At 35.8% G+C, this 24,338-nt stretch overlaps 1 protein-coding gene across 6 annotated transcripts in view; it reads right to left on the reverse strand.

Moving 5' to 3' along the window:
• LRCH3 (leucine rich repeats and calponin homology domain containing 3) overlaps nt 1-24,338 on the reverse strand; it is a 100,029-nt gene that overhangs the window by 2,943 nt on the left and 72,748 nt on the right. The window contains exons 13-21 of one of the 6 annotated variants that reach the window (XM_065943039.1): nt 23,989-24,039; nt 22,419-22,472; nt 18,216-18,287; nt 14,498-14,546; nt 13,598-13,705; nt 11,763-11,881; nt 11,070-11,207; nt 6,454-6,531; nt 3-3,269 (exon numbers count right to left, since the gene is read on the reverse strand). In XM_065943039.1, coding sequence (XP_065799111.1) covers nt 3,069-3,269; nt 6,454-6,531; nt 11,070-11,207; nt 11,763-11,881; nt 13,598-13,705; nt 14,498-14,546; nt 18,216-18,287; nt 22,419-22,472; nt 23,989-24,039 — 870 coding nt within the window. In that variant the 3' untranslated portion in view covers nt 3-3,068. Of the gene's footprint in view, nt 1-2; nt 3,270-6,453; nt 6,532-11,069; nt 11,208-11,762; nt 11,882-13,597; nt 13,706-14,497; nt 14,547-18,215; nt 18,288-22,418; nt 22,473-23,988; nt 24,040-24,338 lie in introns of those variants that run through there. The other 5 variants (XM_065943041.1, XM_065943040.1, XM_065943042.1 and 2 more) reach the window with 5 other exon arrangements.

Here is a 24,338-nt window from a genome sequence, read left to right on the forward strand (position 1 = left end):
AATGGGACAACGTGACATAAAAACAAAAGAGAAAAGAGGATGAACGTTACAGAAGTGAAAAGAAAAAGTAAGCATCTCTTCTCTCCCTCATAATAATGAATTGAGACATGAAAAGTCAGTAGCTGGGAATCTGACCTCTGTTCATATGAGTTACACAGAAATGGTACCTGACACTCACTGTCACTTTTTAAATTATTATTATTATTAATACAACTAAAAGTACATACAGATTATTTTGAATATTGGAAAATAAACAAGTCACATACACTTATATATACAACAGAAGATAAACATACTATGATGGAGTAAAAGCAACATCCTTCATTCTTGATGATTAAAAAGGCAATGCAGATCAGATCAGTAAAATGAGACAGGTGAAAACAGAAAAACAGTTCCAAGTTGCCAGATGGCTTAAGCCTAACGATACAATATTGTAGGAGAAAGTGCTTTGGAAATTACAAATCACAGGAATGCAAAATAGTTTCATGGCATAACTCAAGACTGCATGAGACAGGAATGGCCACTATCTACATTACAGTCCTGACTATGAGAATCAGGGTTCTCATACCAGACAGGCATCACATGAAGAAACTGAAGTATATTCTTGAATTTTAGATGTATTTGAGAAAATTCCCCCCCACCCCCACCACACTGGGTAATTTATGGAAGGTCCAGTTTGAATTACTTAAAAATCTGAATTACAGAATTTAAATACAGTAATCATATCTGAAAAAGTGTTTCATATCCTGGTATTTAATGGATTAAATTATGCTGCAGAACAATGATGTGAGTTTAGTCAAGAACATCTTAATTAACATATATCTGAAAAGTGTTTACATATTTGTTTAAGGAAGTTAAATCGCTTCTTATTTACCTCATTAATGTGTTTGGTTAATCCTTTCATATAAGAAAAAAAGGCATATCATAATAACATCTATCACTGATTAGATGAAAGAATGATTACTCTCAAAGGAATGAAAGTGGAATTCTGGCTCTACTGAAGAAGTGACTATACATATTTATTAAGGAAGATTTTCCTCAGCATTTCACTGGCACTTAATACAGGAAGTTTTACAAAACCAGTTGCAATAAAAAATATAACAAGTATGTATTATGAGCAGTTATTGGTATTCTTGCTTTACTTTCTTTTTATTTAATACTTACCTTGACAAAACAAGATAAATGGAATCTTTTGATCTTATATAACTAGCAATGTTGTGTAAATCTTTTGAGTACAATTGCAAGTACAGATTAACTATACTTAATATGAACCTGCAGAGTGTACTGCTTTTGGGGGAGACATAGTTTCCCTGGTAGCTCAGATGGTAAAGTGTCTGCCTGCAATGCAGGAGACCCGGGTTCGATCCCTGGGTTGTGAAGATCTCCTGGAGAAGGAAATGGCAACCCACTCCAGTATTCTTGCCTGGAGCATCCCATGGACGAAGGAGCCTGGTAGGCTACAGTCCATGCGGTCGCAAAGAGTCGGAAACGACTGAGCGACTTCACTTTCACTTTTCAGTTTCATATTTCCTCTGAGGCAGATTTCTTGATCTCCACTTCAAGGAGTGCCCTGCGACTTGTGAGCCCGTGGTTTAGACATTCCCTCAGTGGCTTATGCTTTCCAGATGCACATTTGCCTTCTAGCTGACTTATGCACCATTACTACCCCCAAACAACACACCACACCATGTGTGCTATCAGTGGTTTTTTAAAGGGACAAAACTTGACAAAACTGATCTCTAACTCAGAGACACCTTAAAAACAACATCTCCCCCAAACTCTGAAAGGCACTACTACTGTATAAAACTGAACTTTTCAACACAGTGTTCAATGTTTCAGCATTGACAGTAAACAGTTTTTAATGTATTAAACACTTTTCCCATTTAATATGAAAGAAACCAAAGCAATCAGATCCTCAGACTGACTTCCACATGATGTTGTTATGTTCCTCACAATCTCCCTTCATACCTGAGTTCAGATGTCCAATTTTGTTAACAGAGTTCAGGAGATTCCTGAATGTTCAGAAACACTGTTTATGAGAACCAGAATCTGAATGCAATATAAAGTAGTTTCAAGCATTAAGGCTAGAGGCTAATATACTAAACATTCTGAAAGAGACAATATTCATTGCCTTGGGTACAAAACAGATTGCTGCCTAATACTTTACCTGCTAGTGTTCAGATATAATCTCAAGAGCCTATCAAATACAAGTTCACCTATTAACATGGTTCAAATATATTGGAAAACACATAAATTCCAATTTTAAATTCTAAATAGGATTCCAGAAATGAAGTTTAACAAAACATAACCCAACCCCTGAAAGGGCAGCTCCAGATAATTGGCTTGTGTACTGTTTTCAGTGTACACAATGGGCTCAGAATAGCAATCTAGGGAACCAATGTTATGTTTGGACTGATCATCCTAATCAAATTAAAATTATTAAGATTAAATGGCCAGTGCCTTCCATATGTCCAGAGAGCAAATGCTTATTAGGTGGGCCTGTGCCTACTAATACAAAGAAACTTCAGGATTTCAGGGTACAGTTAAATATGGAGAACTGAGTGACCAGGTGCCCTCCCAGAACAGAAAGAGTATAACTGTTTCCTTATGAACAGCTGCTGAAAAGTTCAGCAAGTCATAATTTTAATATTTCTCACAGTTTCAGTACTTAAGTTGTGCTGAGGCATGGAAAAAGTACCAGATGGAAATTTTACTATGCCATTTGGAAACAAACTTACAGGTCACACTTTAACAATGGGCTCAGGATTGTATTAGTAGAACCTGCTCAACATTCATGATGAGAGAAACAAGGCCTTTCAGGCCAGGAGAATGGATGAATGAGCAGAAGAAAAAATGCTGATCTTTTTACTCTTTGTTAGCATTAAAAATGCTTCCTAATGTCAGGAACTGCTTGTCTGGGCACAAGAGGACAGGATTCATCTACTTTATTGATTAGCTCTTTGATGGCCAGAAAAAAAAGCACATATGTAAATACTTTTGAATGAGAAACAAACCTCCTTTACCAAGCATAGGAATGAGGTGGAAATCACTGGAATGCACTCTTTTGGCTAGAGGGGGAAGATCCAGTAATAAAGCATACAGAGAGTTAACATTAAAGTACAATAAAATGCCACAAAACCCAAAAGCTGGATAGATAGTGAGACAAAACTGGATTCTTCTGAATGTGCCCCAAGAGAAAGTAGTGTTTCAACAGTTCTTTTTACGCTGAGGTTTAGCTGAAGGATGTCAGAAGGGGAACAAAGATTGTCCTGTCCAAAGTGTGAGCAGGAAAGGAAAACAGAAAAACAAAGTCAGTGGATCAGAAATACAGATTTGAGTATAGAATTCAATATGATCATCTCAATCATATTCAAAGAAACATGCCCTGTAACATTTTTTATTATGATGAATTAAAATAAAATGCTGAAAAACAAAACCACAAAGAACCCTCTACGTGCTGAGCTTGATTTTACTACTAAACAGCAGAATAAAATTGTTGGTGCCTAGTACGAACATTCAGGATAAAATAATCAGAGGTGGATGCTGACTTAGGGATATATGAGGCCGGAGGGTGGTGAGTGGGTCAGGCAACCTCTTTCTTGGCTCCTCCTTCCCCATTAACATAAAAAGAATAGGTCAGAAAGCAAGGACAAAACCTTGGGGTGGACAGAAGAGGGGCAAGTTTTCAGAGAAAGCCAGGTGAGCCATGAAGGTTCAAGGAATGAACAAAGTATGATAATCAAAGGAAATTTATTACCTGGAAGTCAGGTTGTACTAAATGACTTGGTGTTTCTCTAAAAATCAAATTAAGTCCAGTTTACTAATTACTTATCTAGAGTTGTAAGGGGCCTTAGAGATCATCCAAACCCTCCAGTTTACAGATTAAGCAATTAAAAGCATTACTGGACTTGGTAACAGTAAAATATTCTTTCACACATAACATATAATAACTCTAGGACTTGATATACTGGACTCAGAAGTTTTTACCACCCATTATAGTGTTTTGAATGCGTCATATGATAAAAGAGAATATTCATATCCCTAGCCTTATTGGAGGTTTTCAACAGTCACTGGTATTCTTCAGTGTTACATAATTTAACTTGTAAACAGGTTTCTTCTTCCCTTCCATGGCAGAAGGATCTGAGAATGTGAGTGTAAAGCTATGAGTTTGTATTTATTCATTTTCTTCATTTTGTTTGAGGCAAACAATTAAGTGTTTTAGCAGAAGTAGCAGCAGAATAGGAACGTATCTAAAAGCGGTAGTGATGGTGGTGGTGAGGCTTGGGTGAAAGGCAGAAGTGGAGAAGGACGAAGTGGCCCGGGTTGATATCCACTTCCTCTTTCTGGTGGAGAGGGACGGGAGGGAGGATGTGTCAAGGACTCCAGTCTAAAACCACCCTGGAGAAACATCCAGTCTTTTATTTATTTTTTTACACCCAGTCTTTTAAATTGCATTTTTTTTTCTGTCTCCTGCCTTCAAATAAAAACTGTTAACCACTGCTTGGCAAATAGTGGATTAAAATGCTTGCTTTAAAAGGCATACTGTTGCACTGTTAAGTGATTATCAGACAATTTAAAATACATTTAAAAAATAAAAGGCACACTTTTTGATTTTGTTGACTGATGGCAGTTACATTCTGATCAGTGTGTGGACTTTAAATCTGAGACAGATGATGGTTCTGTGAAGTCCAGAGTGCATGTACACAGTCTGACACAGGCTAAGTGTGCCCGTACGTCTAGCTGTGTGGGGTCATTTTCAGCCCCCTTCTCTCTAGGTGTGCATTGCCTCTTTTCAATCACTCCTATTTTCCCTCTGGTTCCCATTCCCTGCACCAACACGTGCCACATTCTCTTGTTCAAAGACACTGCGCTAAGAAACTGAGGAAGCTACTGGGCATGCCTGTGATGGTCAGGTAGGAACAAATTAAGAGTAGACATAAGGGAAACCCTGAATGTTAAACTGTACATGGGAATATTAGGATCTGCCTGTTAATATGGAGAAATGTAGGCTATTTATCTAAAAATCTTATTAATGCTCTCAATATGTTTAAATATGGCTTGTTCTAAAAGAGATGATAAGCCTTTAGAAATCAGTACGATATGCAGATGACAAATTTGCTTTGAATTTGTCCATAGGAACAAAAAAGATTCTTGCTATCACTAAATGTGCATTTCGGTTATAACTCAGCTTAATAAAACAAACAAACAAAAAAAGAAAAGTAAGTAGCAGAATCAAAATCTACTTAATAAAAGGAGAAAAAACACTCATGGGAGTTCACGCTGCCTAACGCAGCTGCTCTGTGTAGCTGGGCTCGCCTCCCCTTTGTAAAAAGCTGAAGGGAAAGGTGCCCATTGGTCAAGTGATGCTATGACCTTCTCAATTCATGTTAGTTAAAGAGAGGAATGGTGAATTGGGTAAAATGAGTCACTGTCGGTGAAAGCCCCTGGGACAAGAGCTTAGCTTTGAGAGAAACAGTGGAGTTGTTGAGTCGAGGCCAATACTGGGTTTCTGACAGCTAATTAAGAAGGTGATAGAGAAGAGACATGTTTTTCTCTTTGAATACTGGACAAAATATGATGACAAGAACTGTAATGGTTGTGGTTAATGAAAAAAGTATCCAATGGCACCAGTTTTTATTTCTTTAAATTTATCTATATATCATGTCATTATACATAATATTTTTTAAGAATACCACACTTAATTGTTTTTAAAAGGGTAAAAGTTTAACTATTTGTACCATTAAAGGGCAATAAAGCTATAACTGAGGAATCTAGAGGCAAAAAAAACCCTCAAGAGCAGGACCAGTGCCTAAAAATGGCCTCCTGTATATTCAATTCCAAAGAGCCTTAGTAGGAAAAACTGGTAAAATCTGTAACTTAGTCAACAATGCTGTCTAGTTGTTTATTACTTTGGATGACATACTATGTTTATGCTTAACAGTCCAGGAACCTGTATATAGTAGAATTTACAAGTGAACTGTATATATCGTCTCTCTGTGCCATTTTTGCAACATTTCTCAAAATCTAAAGTTATTTGAAAATAAGCATTTTTAAAAAGTATTAAAGCAAGTGTTCAAAAACTGAAGCCAACTGAAGCATTCTTAGTCTAAGAAGCATATATTCTGAAGCATAGCCTCTACTGTGTATGAAGTTGTCTACAAGTAGTGAGCAAGTGGGGTTACTTAGAAAATTTCAAAATAACTATTTTTGATTACTTGACACCAATTACTTACTATAAAAAAAATTAATTAACATGTATATTATTTGCTTGGTTCTTGGAAATAATTAAGGAAAACTGATCAAAAGCATAATGACTGACTCTAGTAATGTTAGTAATTATCAATTTAGCACAGAACTATCCTATAAGATATTAAATACTTGCATTTCTAAAAGATTTTAGGAATGTAATACCCAAATTTATTTATTAGCAATATAAGAAATAAAATTTATTACCTGAGGTACACCGATTTTTCTGCAAGCTTCTAAGAAATTCTCCACATTTCGTCTACATTTTGCCATTGTTAATTTAGGCTGCAAAAGAAAGAAAACACAGTATTATTAGCAAAGTTAATGGCTTCATAAATTCAATGTTCCAGACTGGAGAGTTAGCAAACTTTTTCTTAAAGATCAGATAATAAACATGTTAGGCCTCAGGGCCATATGATCTGTTGCAACCATTCAAATCTGCTAAGAGATTGAAAGCAACCATAGGCAATATATAAACAAGTGAGTGACTGTGTCCTAAAAACACTTTATTTACAAATATAGGTACTGGCCTATGGCCCACAGTATGCCACTTCCTACTTTATAGACACTGGGCTTTGATTTTTATAAAGGAAGTGCTAAACGGAGAAATTTTAGGAGGATGGCTGTCTAACTTTTTTCCACTTTAAAATATACACCAAAGAAAATCTGGAGGAATAGCAAAATTAATTACCTACAACTCAGTCAATCAAGTATAATCACGGTTAGCACTTTGGTTCATTTTCTTTCAGTCTTTTTAAAGAAAATAAAATCAGTAGCCTTTGCTCATAAATATACTACAGATGTATCATGTCACTATTCAATGATTATATTTAAACATAAATATTTGAATTTTAAAAGACTGGATTAAAGAACAATTTTCCAAAAGGTGAAAATTTCCCATAGGAAAATCACTACTAAACTTGTTTTTCTGAAAATATCTCTGATGACTAGAACATAGCTGCACTGCATGACCTAAAGTTGTGGTAAATTTTTTTTTGCCAAGTGGGTTATCTTGTAAGAAAGAAATATGAATCCCATTTCTCAAAGTGGTTAATAAACTCAGCTGTTCAAATTCATCTACTGGTTTAAGCATCAGGCATGGAAGCCAACATCTCACCTAGAGCCAGACATTCTGGAGTATGAAGCCAAGTGGACCTTAGGAAGCATCACTATGAACAAAGCTAGTGGAGGTGATGGAATTCCAGTTGAGCTATTTCAAATCCTAAAAGATGATGCTGTGAAAGTGCTGCACTCAATATGCCAGCAAATTTGGAAAACTCAGCAGTGGTCACAGGACTGGAAAAGGTCAGTTTTCATTCCAATCCCAAAGAAGGGCAATGCCAAAGACTGTTCAAACTACCACACAATTGTACTCATTTAACATGCTAGCAAATTAATGCTCAAAATTCTCCAAGCCAGGCTTCACAGTACATGAACAGAGAACTTCCAGATGTACGAGCTGGATTTAGAAAAGGAAGAGGAACCAGAGATCAATTTGCCAACGTCTGTTGGATCACAGAAGAAAGCAAAAGAATTCTGGAAAAACATCTGCTTCATTGATTTCACTAAAGCCTTTGACTGTGTGGATCACAACAAACTGGAAAATTCTTCAAGAGATGGAAATACCAGACCACCTTACTTGCCTCCTGCAAAACCTGTATGCAGGTCAAGAAGCAACAGTTAGAACCAGACATGGAACAACAGACTGGTTCAAAATTGAGAAAGGAGTAAATCAAGGCTGTATATTGTCACCCTGTTTATTTAACTTATACGCAAATTACATCATGTGAAATGCCAGGATGAAGTACAAGCTGGAATCAAGATTGCTGAAAAAAATATCAATAACCTCAGATCATGTAGATAACACCACCCTTATGGCATAAAGTGAAGAGGAACTAAAAAGCCTCTTGATGAAGGTGAAAGAGGACGGTGAAAAAGCTGGCTTAAAACTCAACATTCAAAAATTGAAGATGATGGCAAATAAATGGGGAAACAGTGGAAACAAGTGACAGACTTTATTTTCTTGAGCTCCAAAATCACTGCAGATGGTGACTGCAGCCATGAAATTAAAAGATGCTTGCTCCTTGGAAGAAAAGCTATGACCAACCTGGACAGCATATTAAAAAGCAGAGACATTACTTTGCCTACAAAGGTCCGTCAAGTCAAAGCTATGGTTTTTCCAGTAGTCATGTATGATGTAAGAATTGGATCATAAAAAAGGCTGAGTGCCAAAGAATTGATGCTTTTGAACTGTGGTGTTGAAGACTCTTGAGAGTCCTTTGGACTGCAAAGAGATCAAACCAGTCAATCCTAAAGGAAATCAATCCTGAGAATTCACTGGAGGACTGATGCTGAAGCTGAAGCTCCAATACTTTGGCCACCTAATGTGAAGAGCCGACTCATTAGAAAAGACCCTGATGCTGGGAAAGATTGAAGGCAGGAGGAGATGGGACAACAGAGGACGAAATGGTTGGATGGCATCACTGACTCAATGGACATGAGTTTGAACAAGCTCTGGGAGATGGTGAAGGACTGGGAAGCTTGGCGTGCTGCAGTCCATCAGGTCGCAAAGAGTTGGACATGACTTAGGGAACGCACAACAACAACATTTAATGTTATTTTCCCATTTTCTTTAATAAACAAGAAGGTCCATGTGTTTAATTTCTCTAAGTGGTTTAACATTTATAAAATAGTTTCATTTTTCCTATATGTATTTTACATTCTTAAATGAAAGGCACTCTGTTTGAGTGATCAAGATAAAGATCCTCAGTCACCTGTACTCTCAAATTTCACTTTCCACATGAGCTCCTTGCTACTTCCTAAGTATTTCCCTGGAGTATGAAGAATGACAGATTTCTTTTTTATTATTAAAAAAAATTATGTTTCTTAACTCAGTTGACAGAAACTAGGAAGAATGCAAAGTATGAATAAGCCCTTCCCTTTCTGGCACTGCCAAATAGCATGCCAATTCCTATTCTCTTAATCACCACCTCAGGACCCAAACCAAGTCTTTCAAGTCTTGGAAGCATAGTTGACTTGGCAGTACTGCTACTCCTCTCTGTCTCTTCTACACAAAGCTGAAAGCCTGTTTTCTGAGGTCACTAAATAAAAACTGGCCACCTATTTTCTTTAGAAGCAAATGCATGACTCTATTTTTGGATGTGCTAGAGGGAAAAGGGTCATATCAGTCTCCTGGGACCTTGGTAACAAAGAGGCTTTTATAATTAGACTAAAAGGTCCTTGGGAGGCTTAAATGATTTCCATCTGGAGAGGCAGCAAGATGAACGTCCAGAGTGGCAATCCAGAGGCCTGGATACAACTGTAGTAAAGAGTAAAGGATTTGCATCAGGAAGCATGTGCTAAATAACAACAAATGACCAGAAAATGAGATTCTGAAAAGGTTACACACTGCAAAGCATGTTACAAATACACAGTATCCATTCAGACTCATAAAAAGAGATGTCACAACATCAAATAATAATCAATGCAATGTGGAAACCTTGATTATATCCTGCTACGTGTCTGTGTATTTGTGAGGGGTGAGCAGGGAGAACAGCCATGAAAAGATATTCTTGGAACAACTGGAGATATGCAAATATAACCTGTGGATGCTACTGGTGCCTCATCCAGTGTCTCTACTCAGCCTGTGCATCTATCTTCCTTTCCTACCCCCACTCCCCGCTGGCTGTTAAGGGCTCATGGTTGTTTCTTCTCAGTTTCAGGCTAATCCCACAGGGAGTTCTGTGAAAGAATCACATCATACCCCCCACCAACAGGGTTCAGCGCCCACAACCTACAATCCCTGGCTTCAAGCCAGGTAATTCTCAGAAATTTTTAGGACATTCTCAGAAATATTTAGGGTAAGGTGTTAGAAAATCTGCAACTTTTAGATGGTGCAATTAAAATATACAAAGCAAGACAGCAAGATGCAACGATTGTCAGCTCTAGGTGGAGGCTCTAAGAGTTTTCCTTATGTTGTTCTTTCAGTTTTTCTGAAGGTTTGAAATGTTTCTTAATAAAAACTTAAAGAAAAAAAAAAAAAGGAAAGTTGTGTCAATCCAAAACTTGCTCTTTCTCTTGTGGGTTGCCATCCTGATATACTGATGTTCATATCTGACCAGCAGTCTGAAGAAAACCTGCTGCTTATCTAGAATGCACATTCTGCACCTGAGGTTGGTCCCTGAATCATGTCACTTCTAACCCTGAAATATTCATCTTTCTAAACTGCAGTTATAATCCTATTATTCCTCTCAAATTCCTTCTGTGTTTCCTGGTTGTCTACATTAAGATAAACTTTTATCTCCCTGACATGGGACATGAGGCCCTTGCCACATGGCCCGTGGCTTACCTCTCTAGCTATATCCTCTGTCATTTACACTCACAAACTTGTAAATAATCTACTTTAACCAACTTAAGAATTCCTTTAATATGCCATGATCTTCCTTAGCTTTTTAATCTAGGAATACTATGTCCAGGATGACGTTCTCCCTCTGTAATGCTGGCAAATTTCTATTCATACTTAAAGAATTAGTTCAAATTTTACCTCCTCCTCCACTGGCAAGGCTTTCCTGAACTTTCCAGGCAGTGCTGAAGTGGTCCCATTTTTGTATTCCCATAGCATACTTCTGACATGACTCTTTTATAACACTTACCACACAGCTGGAAGTTACTGTTTATAGGCCTGTTTTTTCTCTAGTAGAAGTAAGACCCAGAAGGTAGGGGCTAGACTCTATTCATATTTGTATCCTTAGCACTTGCATAATGCCTGCCTCTTAACAGATGTCTCGTGAAGAGTCAACTTTTTTTTTAAGCATGAAACTTACTACAGCAGGTGAGGGAACGTGAATGCTTGGGACAGATCGAGGCCGCACGTGATTGGCTAAATGGCAAAGAACGACACCATCGGTTAGAGCTGCTCCAAGATCACAAGGCAGAGATACCTTCAACCGGTACTCAATATGCTAAAAATCAAGATAAAAAGCAAATAACTTAAGTACCGCAATCTCTTATTTTATTTTTCTATCCTAAGTCAATAATTTAAGGAGATCCAATATATATATACACACATATACATATATATGTGTATGGTCAATATATGCAAGTATGTATGGCAGTCAGGTGACAGTGCTGCAAAGTTCCACAACAGAATCCATTTACAATTTTCTGATTAAAAAACAAAAAACTAGATGCAATTTTAAAATAAACACTACATATAATATAAGTGTGGTATGTATATGTGCATATATACATTAAGTTTTATTAACTCTAACAAGATTTCTTTACATTGAAGCAGAAAAAAATTTTAAGTAGGGCCAGGGGTTGAGCTTTATGGAGTAACCCATCTCATTTTCTTAGTAAATAGCTGAAAAAATTCATCACACAATGTGCATCACAGCACACAATGGACAGTTGTTGATTCTATTAAAAATGTGTAAGTCAAATGAACAAGTGATGCCAGGATCATGGGTTACAGCAATATCACTTTAAAAAGTGTAACTCAAAGGCAATGTATATACTTTCCGTAGTTGATCTATTAATTCTAGCTCTTCTTCTCTCTGTCTTGAATTCTGTCTTGTTACTGGATCTTTCAAATCAGTGGTAGATACAGAAGATGAAAGGAGGGGTGAAGCATGACCTAAAAAATATTGATATGTGAGACAGAAAAGTGATTGCTAGTGTTGCAAAAATACTCAGATCCACCTGATCAGTTTCCTTGAAAGCACAGCACTTTCAACTTCTGTATTGCCTTTTTAAAAAACATTTTTATAATGGAAATTTAAAAATATGCACAATAACAGGGAGAATAGTATGAAAAACTACCAAATGTCCATTATCCATTGGTCTCAACTATTTTGTGTTTTATCACATCCATTTAAAAATGTTTTTATTGAATATCATACCCCCCCAAATTACACAAATCATAAGCAAAGAGCTCTCAGTAAATTATCATCACAAAGCAGACACAAGCAAGTCAATAAATGGAAAATTACCAACACCCAGGAGACCCTCTCCTGTTCTCTGCCCTTGGTACCAAAGAATTATTTCCAATACCATGGGTTCTAACTATGTATACTTTCTGGCTTCTAATACCACAGATTAGTTTTGTCCATTTTTGAACTTTCTATAAATAAAATAGTATTATATGTGTGTATGCTTTTGGGTTTGGCTTCTTTTGATCAACATTATAAGATTTATTCACGTTGTTGTATGTATTAACTTGTTCATTTTCATTGCCTATTTGGTATCCTATTGTAGAAATATACCATAATTATTTATCCATTCTATTGTTGATGGAGATACCGTTTAGGGCTATTATGAATAACACTGCTATGAATATTTTTGTACATATATTTTGGTATAGATGTTACATGTTTCAGAAAGCAAAGTTGCTACTCATAGGACACACTGGGTTGGCCAAAAGTTAACAATTCTTCATGAAAATTAAAAATTTCTTCTATTTTTACCTAAAACCAAGTTAACTACCCGACCAACTCAACAAGTATTCAGCATTAGCAGATAATGTAAACAGTTTTCCATGCTAATTTACAGTCCCACCAGCAGCATACCTCTGGTTTGAGTTTAAATCTCACTATCTATCAGTTACATTAAAAGTAATTTTGGGAGTGAAATGTGTTTCCACGTCTAGGTAACTTCTTTGGGGATCAACAGAGATTTGCCATATTAACTAAAGACCATAAAACTAAGTAGACCTGTTTTTAAATTACTGATTTATTTCTTTAACAATATACAAAACAGCTTTTACCAATGGAAAAATCTAAGAGGATGTTACAGGGAGAAGAGACATTCATTCCCTGAAGCCCTAAAAGAGTATTTTTTTTGTTCAAACACTATAACCTGCTTTTAGGTGATACTAAGAAGCTTTCTGAACAAAATGAATTTGAGCAAGATTAAGATTCTCTTCCTTTAACATCAGTGAAGTGAAAGTGAAGCGAAGTCGCTCAGTCCTGTCTGACTCTTTGCAACCCCATGGACTGTAGTCTATCAGGCTCCTCTGTCCATGGGATTTTCCAGGCAAGAATACTGGAGTGGGCTGCCATTTCCTTCAGTGAAATCACCGACAAATGCAGAGCTTAAAACGTTGTCTCAGTGACACCACAGGGCAGAAGTTTGTTTATTATTGTTTTTTGTCTTTGTTTGGCCATACCACACAGATTGCAGGATCTTAGTTCCCTGATCATGAATTGAACCCGGGCCCTAGCAGTGAGAGCACCGAGTTCTAACCATTGCATTGCCAAGGAATTCCCAGGGTAGAAATTTAGAAGCATGTTAACAGTTAATGTCATTGTATAACCACCTCCACCCCATCCCCCTTTTAGTCACTACCACCTACCTTTATTTGTTTCTGTCCTGACAGCTCCTCGGAAAAGGAAGCTTTCAGGGCGCTGGGGCTGGTTTCTCTGGATAGCAGCAGGAAAAGAATATGCAGGGGAATGATGAACTGAATCAGCATGGAAAAGCAAAATAAAATTAAAGGAGATGGAAAAAAATTAAATATAATAATAGATGTGACAAAAAGTTCAATAAATGATAAATGAAAAAGAAATGTTAAATGTTGCAATGATATAAAATAATAATTTTGCTTATTAATAGAAAAATCTGGTACAGGAAAGTAACCCTGAAAACAGGAGGGCTGTTTGTATGCATTTTTATTTTTTAGGCCTTGCCACATGGCTTGTGGAATCTCAGTTCCCCAACCAGGGATTGAACCCAGACTATGGCAGTGAAAGCCTGGAATCCTCGCCACTAGGCCGCCAGGGAGTTCCCTGTTTGTTTGAATCTTTCACTGGTGCACGGACTCTAGTTGTGGTGTGTCGGCTTAGCTGTTCCATGACATGTGGGATCTTAGTTCTCCAACCGGGGATCAAACGTACACTCTCTGCATTGAAAGGTGGATTCTTAACTACTGGACCACCAGGGAAGTTTCATGTATGTCTTTTTAACTGTCATGTTATTCTTGGTGTATCAATAAAGACAGAATGAATGCTAATATATTAAAAATAGTCTTGTGCCAACCTACAGCCCTGCTAGTAAATACGCATTTTTTTGTATCAAAAGGCTGAGTAGCTGAACCACCACTTGAATTAAAAAATAAAAAATGTGCAGAGTTCCCATATTTGTGCCTGATTTCTCAGAAAAGGAAGCCACAGCCATTTAAGAAGTAATTTATCAGGAAAATCCATGTAAAGAATTATAATCAGGAAGTGGTTAATTGTACTTTTGTGTCTATTACCTGTTTCTGTTGTAGGTGAATTTGATACAGCATTAGATCTGTCATCATTCTGTGGAGAAATAAATACATCAATAATTATTATTCAAGAGGTACTTTCCACATTTGTGATAACTTAGGGATTATAAAAGAAAAAATACCATGCAACTCTATTCAAAATGAAATCTAGAAATGAGAATTTGGTATAATTAATTTTGAATATTTTTTAATGCCAAATCTCTTACTTGGTTCTAGAGACTATAAGATTTAAGTAACACATTCTCTAAAGATAGTCCTAATATTTAACAGGTCTTTCCTAAGACTGTGAAAAATTAGATCATCCTAAGGCAGAAAATTTTATTGGGAAATGTATACGACAGAATAAAATTTTATTTTACAATAGTGTTTTTCTGGGATACTTTCTAAAGTATTTCTCCTCTATCCTCAAATAATGTTTTAAGAAAAAGTAATGAAGGTTTCTTCATTTCAGCTAGGAAATAAGATGGTGCAATATGATAGCTGTATTTTGAGACTATTATTTGAATCCAAGATCTTTTTAATTTATTGACAAAGGAACTATAAAGGAGAGAGAAGTAGCTCAACTGGTATAAGGTATATCTAAAAAAAGGGACTGGAGATAACCTAATTAAAAAAGAAGTATTGGTTAGCTGGGTTAAAGATATTAAAGACAAGGCAGAGGAGTAAAATCAACAAAAGTTAGAATTAACAAGTTTTTCAGGCCTTGATATCTAGTTATACTCAATGATTAATGAATTATACTCAATAATTTATGATAACTGAGACATTTTTTAATAGAATGACTTTAAAACACACACATACACATATATACACTCCCATGCTTTTTTCTCCTTTTTGGGTTTCAGTATTTTCAGAAGTCTTTTATCTCAAATTTTAGTTGGGTAGGTGAGACTAATGATGAAAGGAAATTTTAACTGCTATAAATAAATAATAAACAGAAGCCATGCTGTCAAGAAAATTCCTGGACTGATCTGAAAGACAATTCTGACGTAATGATTCCTTGATTTGATACTCTCAGGCCAAGAATTAAGACTTAAAAAGTAAGCTGCATTCTTGAGTGAAGAACTGTATCACATCTTCATTAGTGAAAAAGACAACATGTTCATCAAGTATAAAGATGCCAGTAAACTAAGTTTAGGATGCTGAGAAGAAATGGGAATTTATTTATTTATTTTTTTTTAAATTTTTTTATTTTTCAGTGGAGAAATGGGAATTTAAATAACAAGTTTAAAGTAAGAGCAACAGGCACTGGTAAAGGGAATGAATAGGCAAGTGAGGCAAGAGCTGGATATCTTTATAAGTGAACAAAAGACTATCCTTATCTTCAAAGAATATGAGATAGGAAGAAGAAAGCTAGTTAGCTAAACAAAGACCTGTTGAAGGACCAATGGTACAAATTGAAAAACATAAGAAATAGAATTATTCCAGATACAGAGGGGGAAAAAAAATTAAAAAGACCTATTACTGTGAGATAGATTAGAAACTTTTAACACATTTAGGAATAAAATTATAAAGTTGATAGGCAACTCTATTAGATAAGGATCATGGCATATGGTCCCATCACTTCATGGCAAACAGAGGGGGAAACACTGGAAACAGTGACAGACTTTATTTTTGGGGGGCTCCAAAATCACTGCAGATGGTGACTGCAGTCATGAAATTAAAAGATGCTCCTAGGAAGAAAAGTTATAACCAACCAAGACAGCATATTAAAAAGCAGAGACATTACTTTGCCAACAAAGGTCCATCTAGCCAAAGCTATGGTTTTTCCAGTAGTCATGTATGGATGTAAGAGTAGGACCATGAAGAAAGCTCAGTGCCAAAGAACTGATGCTTTTGAACTGTGGTGTTGGAGAAGACTCTTGTGAGTCCCTTGAACAGCAAGGAGACCCAAACAGTCCATCCTAAAGGAAATAAGTCCTGAATATTCAGTGGAAGGACTGATGTTAAAGCTGAAACTCCAATACTTTGGCCACCTGATGCGAAGAACTGACTCTTTTGAAAAGACCCTGATGCTGGGAAAGACTGAAAGCGGGAGGAGAAAGGGATGGCAGAGGATAAGATGGTTGGATGGCATCACTGACTCAATGGACATGAGTCTGAGTAAACTCTGGGAGTTGGTGATGGACAGGGAGGCCTGGCGTGCTGCAGTCCATGGGGTTGCAAAGAGTCAGATATGACTGAACAACTGAACTGAACTGAACTAGATAAGGAAGAGCTGAAACACATTCCATTGAATGGCAACAAATGTTCTCACCTCCAGAAGTACCAAGATAACACACAGTTGGGTGTAATGAAAAACAAAGCCAGACTAGAGGGGACTTATAAAATGGGGACTTTTAAAATATATTTTTATTGAAACTGTAAATCTAACTGATTTGCATTCCAGTATACTAATATGATTAGCTCAAACCATGCTGATACTATGACTGTAACAAATTAACTTTTCTCTTATATACCTTCCTTGAAAGAATTTTGAAAACAGTCCCTCAGATAATTTTCTGTGTTGTTCAAATAAGGAACGTACTGACAAAGGCTAGCAAAAGGTTAATACAGAAGAGAATCAGAAAGCTTTTTCAGGAGTCATTCAGGTACGAGTAGCTTCAATAAGAACCAGAAAGAAGGTTTATCAGGTTTACAGATGTAAGTTGGGGTTAGCATCTGGAAGGACACGACTCAAGATTCTGAAAGTATTCTGGTAAGCTAGAAAATTTTAAATGTTCACAAATAAAAATTAAGCAGGAAAAGAGAAGATATAATATTTAGAAATTATTATCATTAGGAGTATAATAAAAACATTTGACAATTACAGTGGGCACTGAGTAAAATGAATACCGAAAAGGAAAACCCCAACCTGACACTCAGTGTTAGGATGTGAATAACCCTGGTTTCAAGCTCAGCACCATGTGGGCTCTAATGAGGGAGACCATGCAGCCAAAATGTAGGGCAGAGAACTTGTGAAAGTTCGTAAGGACAAACAGGCTAGGAAAGGTACATAAAAGGGCCAAAGCTTAATTTACAGAGAAGACAAGGGAGGCATCATAATCATTTTCAATTATAAAGATTCGCCCTACAAAAGAACTACTAAGTAACTAGAAAATCTCCACTCTGAAAAGAAAAGAAAAGAAACAGGTGAGGTGTAAATCACAGGAGGACAGATGTAAGTTAGACAAGGAGAGGACCTGCTTGACAATGAGGATTATTAATCATTTATGTACCAAATGATAATAAGCATGGAATTATCATCCTTAGAGGGAAGCCTTCAAAACATAAAATACCACAGGTCTTTAATTTAGACTTACAGGCCATATGATCTCCACTGTAACTTCCTACTTAAGCACAAAAGCAGCCATAGACACATGGTGGCTGTGTGTCAATAAAACAGAAACCAGTGGCCTAGGGACCGTAGCCTACTGACCCCTACTATAAAAGGGTTTTGGCAGCAGACAGTCTCCCAGTTTGGGAGACTGGGACTCAAGTTATTTCGCATGAACTTAGCCAACAGAGTTAATGCAAATAAAAACTCATGATCAAAGTAAAATAGTAACAAAGTTACAAAGTAAACTCATGATAAAAAAATTCTTTGATAATAGAATATTTCAAGCAAAATCTCAATATAAAGAATTAATGAAGGCTCTATGTTTCTGCATAATAAAACTTGCAAAAGTTCCTGGTAAATTACAATAACGAGATATACTGATACCTGAAGAGTCCTGAAGGCAGAAGAATGAGGCAGGGTAGCAGCATAACCCACTTGATTCACACCTGACAGCGACTAAATTGCAAAAGAAAAAGAGAAGAAACAGAAGGCAGCATTTATGTTAGCAAAACGTCAGACAGCCAGGCAGGCAGGCAGTTCTTCTCAGTAAAGGCAGAAAAGGAAAGGTCACTGACAAACTTTCAAATGATTCACTAAGACACTGACAGGGCAGAAAGGGAACACCTGGGAGAAAAGGCCTGTAATTTAACACAGCTTCTCCACCTTTAATTCAACTATTTCAATACTCCATACCACATTAATCAAGAAGTGAAAGACTGATTTAATATAGAAATAAAATAGAACATATATATATATATATATTTTTAGCAAAACAGCCTTAGAAACAAATGAGTCCTGTGCTATTCCTATGACAGGGTAAACAAATCCAGTCAAAGAGTTCATTTTAACTGATCAGAACTGGCACGAATAAGGGCAATATTTTTTCAATATTAATCCAAATTATATTTATTATAATTCAGGTTAATGGCTCTGGTATGAGATGCCAGGATATAAGGGTTTTGCATCACAACTTAAGGATGAACCAGCATTTCATTTCTGCTTCTGTGAAAGTCCAAATGACCTCTAAAACATACAATTTTCCTTTTGTTTGAATGTTTTATCCTTTCACCAATCTATGAATACATACAACTAGTTAAATATATTAGAAATACTGTTATAATCTATTATACAGAATTTTATAGATAAAAGCTGTTCAAAACATGAAAATTTTTTTTTACTGGTGGGGAATGGAAATCAGAGAAGACAAGACTTTCACAAAGGGTGCTTGGGTGGAATTTTACCTGTTAAAAATGCCAAAGGCTTCAAGATATTAAAGTCTTTATAAGTTAAATAATTAAAAAACAAATTAAACTATGATCACAAATACCTGAATCATGGCATAAATGAACAGGAACACAAATGGTGTTTAGAAAAAGGTAAGACGGTCAATAAAATAAATACAACTATAATTTTAATGAGTTGATAGATAGCAATGTTTTTTTCATGTGTGCAAAAAAAAAAAAAAGCATGTAATACTCACAGTAACATTACATATCTTAAGGCAGAAAAAAGTGAAGAAAGAAATGTACCAAGAACAGACTGTGACAACAGTCTTACATTTTACATGCTTTTACTTGTTTAGATTTCCTGGGCTTCCTTGTAATCAAATGGACTTGAATTACTGTCAATTTCAAGTATGTGCTATGTGCTTAGTCGCAGTCATATCTGACTCTGAGACCCCACAGACGGTATGTAGCCCACCAGCCTCCTCTGTCCATGGGGATTCTCCAGGTAAGACTATTGGAGTGGGTTGCCATGTTCTCCTCCAGGGGAACTTCCCAACCCAGGGATTGAATGCCGGCGATCAAATGCAGGTCTCCCGCATTGCAGGCAGATTCTTCATCATCTGAGCTACCAGAGAAGCCCAACCTCAAGTATAAAAAGGTTAAATGGCACTATGTTGGCAAAGGAGGAAAAAAGGAATGGAGAGAAGAGGAAGTGAAATGAGTCTAGTTACTTGCCATTATCTAGAGATGGGATAGACATAGATGTAACATATATGAAAGCAACAGAGCCTGAAGGGCAACCCTAAGAGAATGTTAGTGTAACAGATATTAAACATTTCTAATGCTTATATCAAATCCCATATTTCGAGGTCTTTAAATGAGATTCAACATTTACTTGCTGTATCATCAGACCTTCTCATCACGAAACTATTTTTTTTGACAACTTTTTATTATTTTCCTGACTGTGACTTTATTTATTTTGCCCACACCATGAAACTTGCAGGATCTCAGTTCCCTGGACTGAACCTTGGCCACTGCAGTGAAAACACCTAATCCTAACCACTTGACCACCTTAACAAATGAGCAATTATTACATGTAAAGAATACATAAAACTTCCAAATTATTCAGGAATACTTATTATTCAGGAATATTTATTAGTAATTAATAACTAATATATCCCAGGAATTAGATAGGGGTTGAATATACATAAGTAAATGCAACAGAGAATATCCCCAGGCCCATGAAACTTATAATCTAACAATCTATCATTGGGGGAGGGATATAAAAAACAATAAACTCCCACCTAAAAGTACTATGAAGACAAGTAACAGTGGAGAACTGATTTGGGGTAAGCAAAGTGGCAGAAAAGCCATTTTAAGGATGTGACATTTAAGTTGATACCAGATAGATCAGTGGGATATATGCATGGGTATATGTACATTTTCATTACCAGATAGATCAAGGGGTATATGCATGGAATGAGAGACATTCCATGCAGAGGGAACAGCATTTGCAAAGATCCTGAGGTGGAAAAGGGTTTCTCATATCTGCAAAGCAGAAAAAAATGCTGATATAGCATGAGACCAGAGATGAGAGACAAATAATACCCAGAGTGCACAGGAACTTAGAGGCCATGTTAAGAAGTGTGCAACTTATTCTAAAGGGTTTGCAGACCATGTTAAGAAGTATATGGACTTTATTCTACCATGTGAAGATGATACTTAAGCTCTTAAAAGTCATTTAAGAGTAGTATTGATAAGATCAGAGGAGAGGAATGATTTAAATAATGGTTCTTTGTGTACATGTTGGACACTATTTGGCATGCAAAAATATCTGAGACATGGTTCTTGCTTTTAAAGGCCATCTAATTTACGCCAGACATGAATACTATTAAGTAAAATACAAGTGTATGTGTTTGAAAATGGCTGAAATTTCAAATTTCACGCTAAGGGGGGATTTTGTGGCTGTTTTTCCAAACTCCACTTTTTCCTTGATAAAAACGTCTGGGCATTCAGCACTTACTATATGTGTTATTAAATCTCATCTTCAGTTCCCTGAAGTGTTTTCAATTATAGTACAGGAGGCAACATAGCACAGTGTTCATGCAGGTTTTAAGTCACCCAAACCTAGATCTGAACCAGCCTTGTACTTACTAGCTATGTGATCTTGGAGAAGTCACATCTGGACAAAACATTCTGTGCCTCAGTAATCATTTGTAAAATGGTGTTAAGTTTACCCTTAGCTCTTTAGGATGCTGTGAGGATGAATGAAATAATGCTGGTACAATGTCTGGATCATCACAGGCTCTCAGTATTTTTTTTACATTAATTTATTATTTGCCTCTCAAGCCAATCAACTTCAACTAAAACTCCAGAAGCTTATTTCTGGAGTCCAGTTAAAATATACTTTATCCATCATAAAGGAAATGATGATTGCAGAACACAAAGATTTTGACAGTGAAATTTATGTAACAAGAATCTCATGCTGACGTATGTAGTTCATGCAATAGCATGCACAGCGGCAGCAGTTACCAGCTCCTAAGACAGGAACTGCTAAAGACAATAGACTTTTGAACCGCTGGTTTTCAATACTACAGTGAAAAAAGTAACATAAAACATGATGGGAAAACCAACTGTGTAAATGGTTAGAATCCTCTTGCAAAGCTGATAAAAATGAGACTCTCAATAAAGTTCTCCTGTTATACTCATTTTCAGCTGAAAAGGTATCTTCTAAATTTGCATGTGTTCAATAAAATCAAATAAAGTTAAAAAAGAAAAGTAAACTAATGTTAACAAAGATAACTAGATAGCATTCAAAGTTAATGTTTCCCTGAGTTTAGAACATAAAATGGGTATGGAGGGATAATCTTGAGATGGAAGTATTTTTTTAAAGTTTGGGATTTTCAGTAGCGTAAAATAGATAATAAAATAGGGTGTCAAATATACAGTTGTAAAATTAGCATCATGAAGTAATAAGGTAACCATTCATCATACAGGTGACTCACAAAACAAATTAATGATTAACAATGGACATCTGTAATTAGAAATGACATTTTAAAAACTAGTATGTTTTTAAACTCTCCTCCAACACACATACAAAGCCAATATGGTTCTCAATGCAGATGTTTTACTTTTGAGAACACTAACAAAGGTATTTGAATCACATCTGCAGAATACTTGGAATACTGAGTAAATCATGAAAAGTAATGTAGGGAGACATTCTAACTACTTGTAAAGCATTCAGTAATGATGTTCATCATGTTTTATGGTATTTAGATCAATTCAGAATGAAAAGTACAATAGCTATTCTCCAATCCTGAGACACAGCAATGTAAAACTCCATTTTGTGCAAGGTTCTTACCACTAACAAGGCACTATCATCAGTGTGTTGAGACCTTCTGGATGGGAAGGGACACTGGAGAGGTGGAGAAAAATGAAGCAGTGTCAAAACCAAGCTATGCACACACACGACAAATTTCACAAATACACACGCAGAGAGACATATTAACACAAACTTGTAAAGATGCCAACATACAGGACCACATTCACAATCATTCAGAAATCATGCATCATAACAGCTAGTAAGCTATGAGTAATGATTTTCTCCTAAAGAGTTTAAACAATTTCAAGTATGATTTTATCGCCTAGAAACTTTCTAAAGTGAGGAGGGAACAGGAAATTATTCTCTAAGAAGAGAAAGCTGAAGTACAGATGTAGCAATAACGTAAAGAATTTCTGGTTATTTAGTGAGCTAGTGATAAATTCAAAACAATAAACCCAAGAGTGATGCCTCATATTCCAAGCATCTCTTCACTACCTTTCAAGACAAAACAAGGGTACAAGTGGAAATTTTAAACTGCACATGTCATTTTCCTGAAGAGCTTTAGTTTTATATAATGAATTACTCCAGAAGGATCATTAAGAAAGAAATGTTCGGGTAAAAAAGGAAGAGTATATTAACTTATCAAATTCTGACTCTCAAAGGTTTGTACAGTTATTACCATGAGAAGAAAAGACAATTGAAAATGCTTGAGTGAATCATTCAGATGTTACCAATGCCCAAGTTCTCAAATAAATGAACAAAAATAGTTATTATATGTCTAATAAAAATTTAAAACTTTATAATGGATAATTTAAAACATTTCCAATATATTTTACCAATCTAGAAACACTTGTGCTACAAAAACACTGTGCTGAAAACTGATGCTTATATAGTCCCATGTGTTAGGTTTTCAAATAACTTATTTTACAAAAAATAAAGTCATCATTCACATGAAAAAACACATTAATGCATTCTTAAGGAAGTGGTGATCATAAAACCAAAAAATAAAAAGGCAAAGACAAAGGAAAATAGCTAACAAAAAAGCCAATTACAAGAAAAATACTCATTTAGTAAGCATCAGTTTAACAGATCAAAACAGGTGCATAGATTTTTAAAAAGGTTAATAAGCAATTAATCTTACATGTCAATTTGTAATGAAAATGTACAACTTATGATAAAATTAATGTGTACAAAGTATAACCAATAACATACACACTTAGGAAATGAGCTCCAAAGTGGAAATACTATGTAGAGCTTTTGGTTTAATACTGACACCAATCACCTGTGTTAGATACAGATCTCAGGACCACCTCTCATTACACAGTAGCTTTGAAAATGGATGAGGGAGATGATATCTCTGCTGGGGATGCAAGGGGTAATAAATAACCTCCAGATGGATATGTATAAATTAAAAAAAAATCATGATCTATAGATTGTGATAAACTTCCTGGCCCATGTCTTTTTCTCCCTAGTAAGTAGATTTTTATGAAGGGAAAAAAGAAAATGGCAATAATTTGATCACTGAAAACATATGATAACCACATGCAAACTATTTCATTTTCATTGCAGTAATAAAAAATTTCAAAGAAAGGTGATTATATAAACTTACCTCACCAACTAAGGGGGTGTGTTGTTTTTGTGGACTTTGCGATGCTTTTTGCTATATACCCCACAAGAAAGGAAAGTTGGTTAGAATTTGGAACATTGGAAATGAAAAATTCTATTTATTAAGTAACCATTCACATTAATTTCTGTATCTCTTATATATGACACTTTTCTAAATTAACTGGTTACTAGATGCCACCCTTTCCTTAAGTAGCTTATATTTTAAATGCAGAAAAGCAGTAAGCTGATATACAGTACTCTGCTGTGTATACAAACATCTATAAAGAGAACATTTTAAAAACTATGCTTTTTAAAATATGTACATGAATAAAAACATATTCACAGAGTAGTGAT

This window comes from Muntiacus reevesi, chromosome 8 (genome assembly GCF_963930625.1).
Source record: "Muntiacus reevesi chromosome 8, mMunRee1.1, whole genome shotgun sequence".
Classification (NCBI taxonomy): domain Eukaryota; kingdom Metazoa; phylum Chordata; class Mammalia; order Artiodactyla; family Cervidae; genus Muntiacus; species Muntiacus reevesi.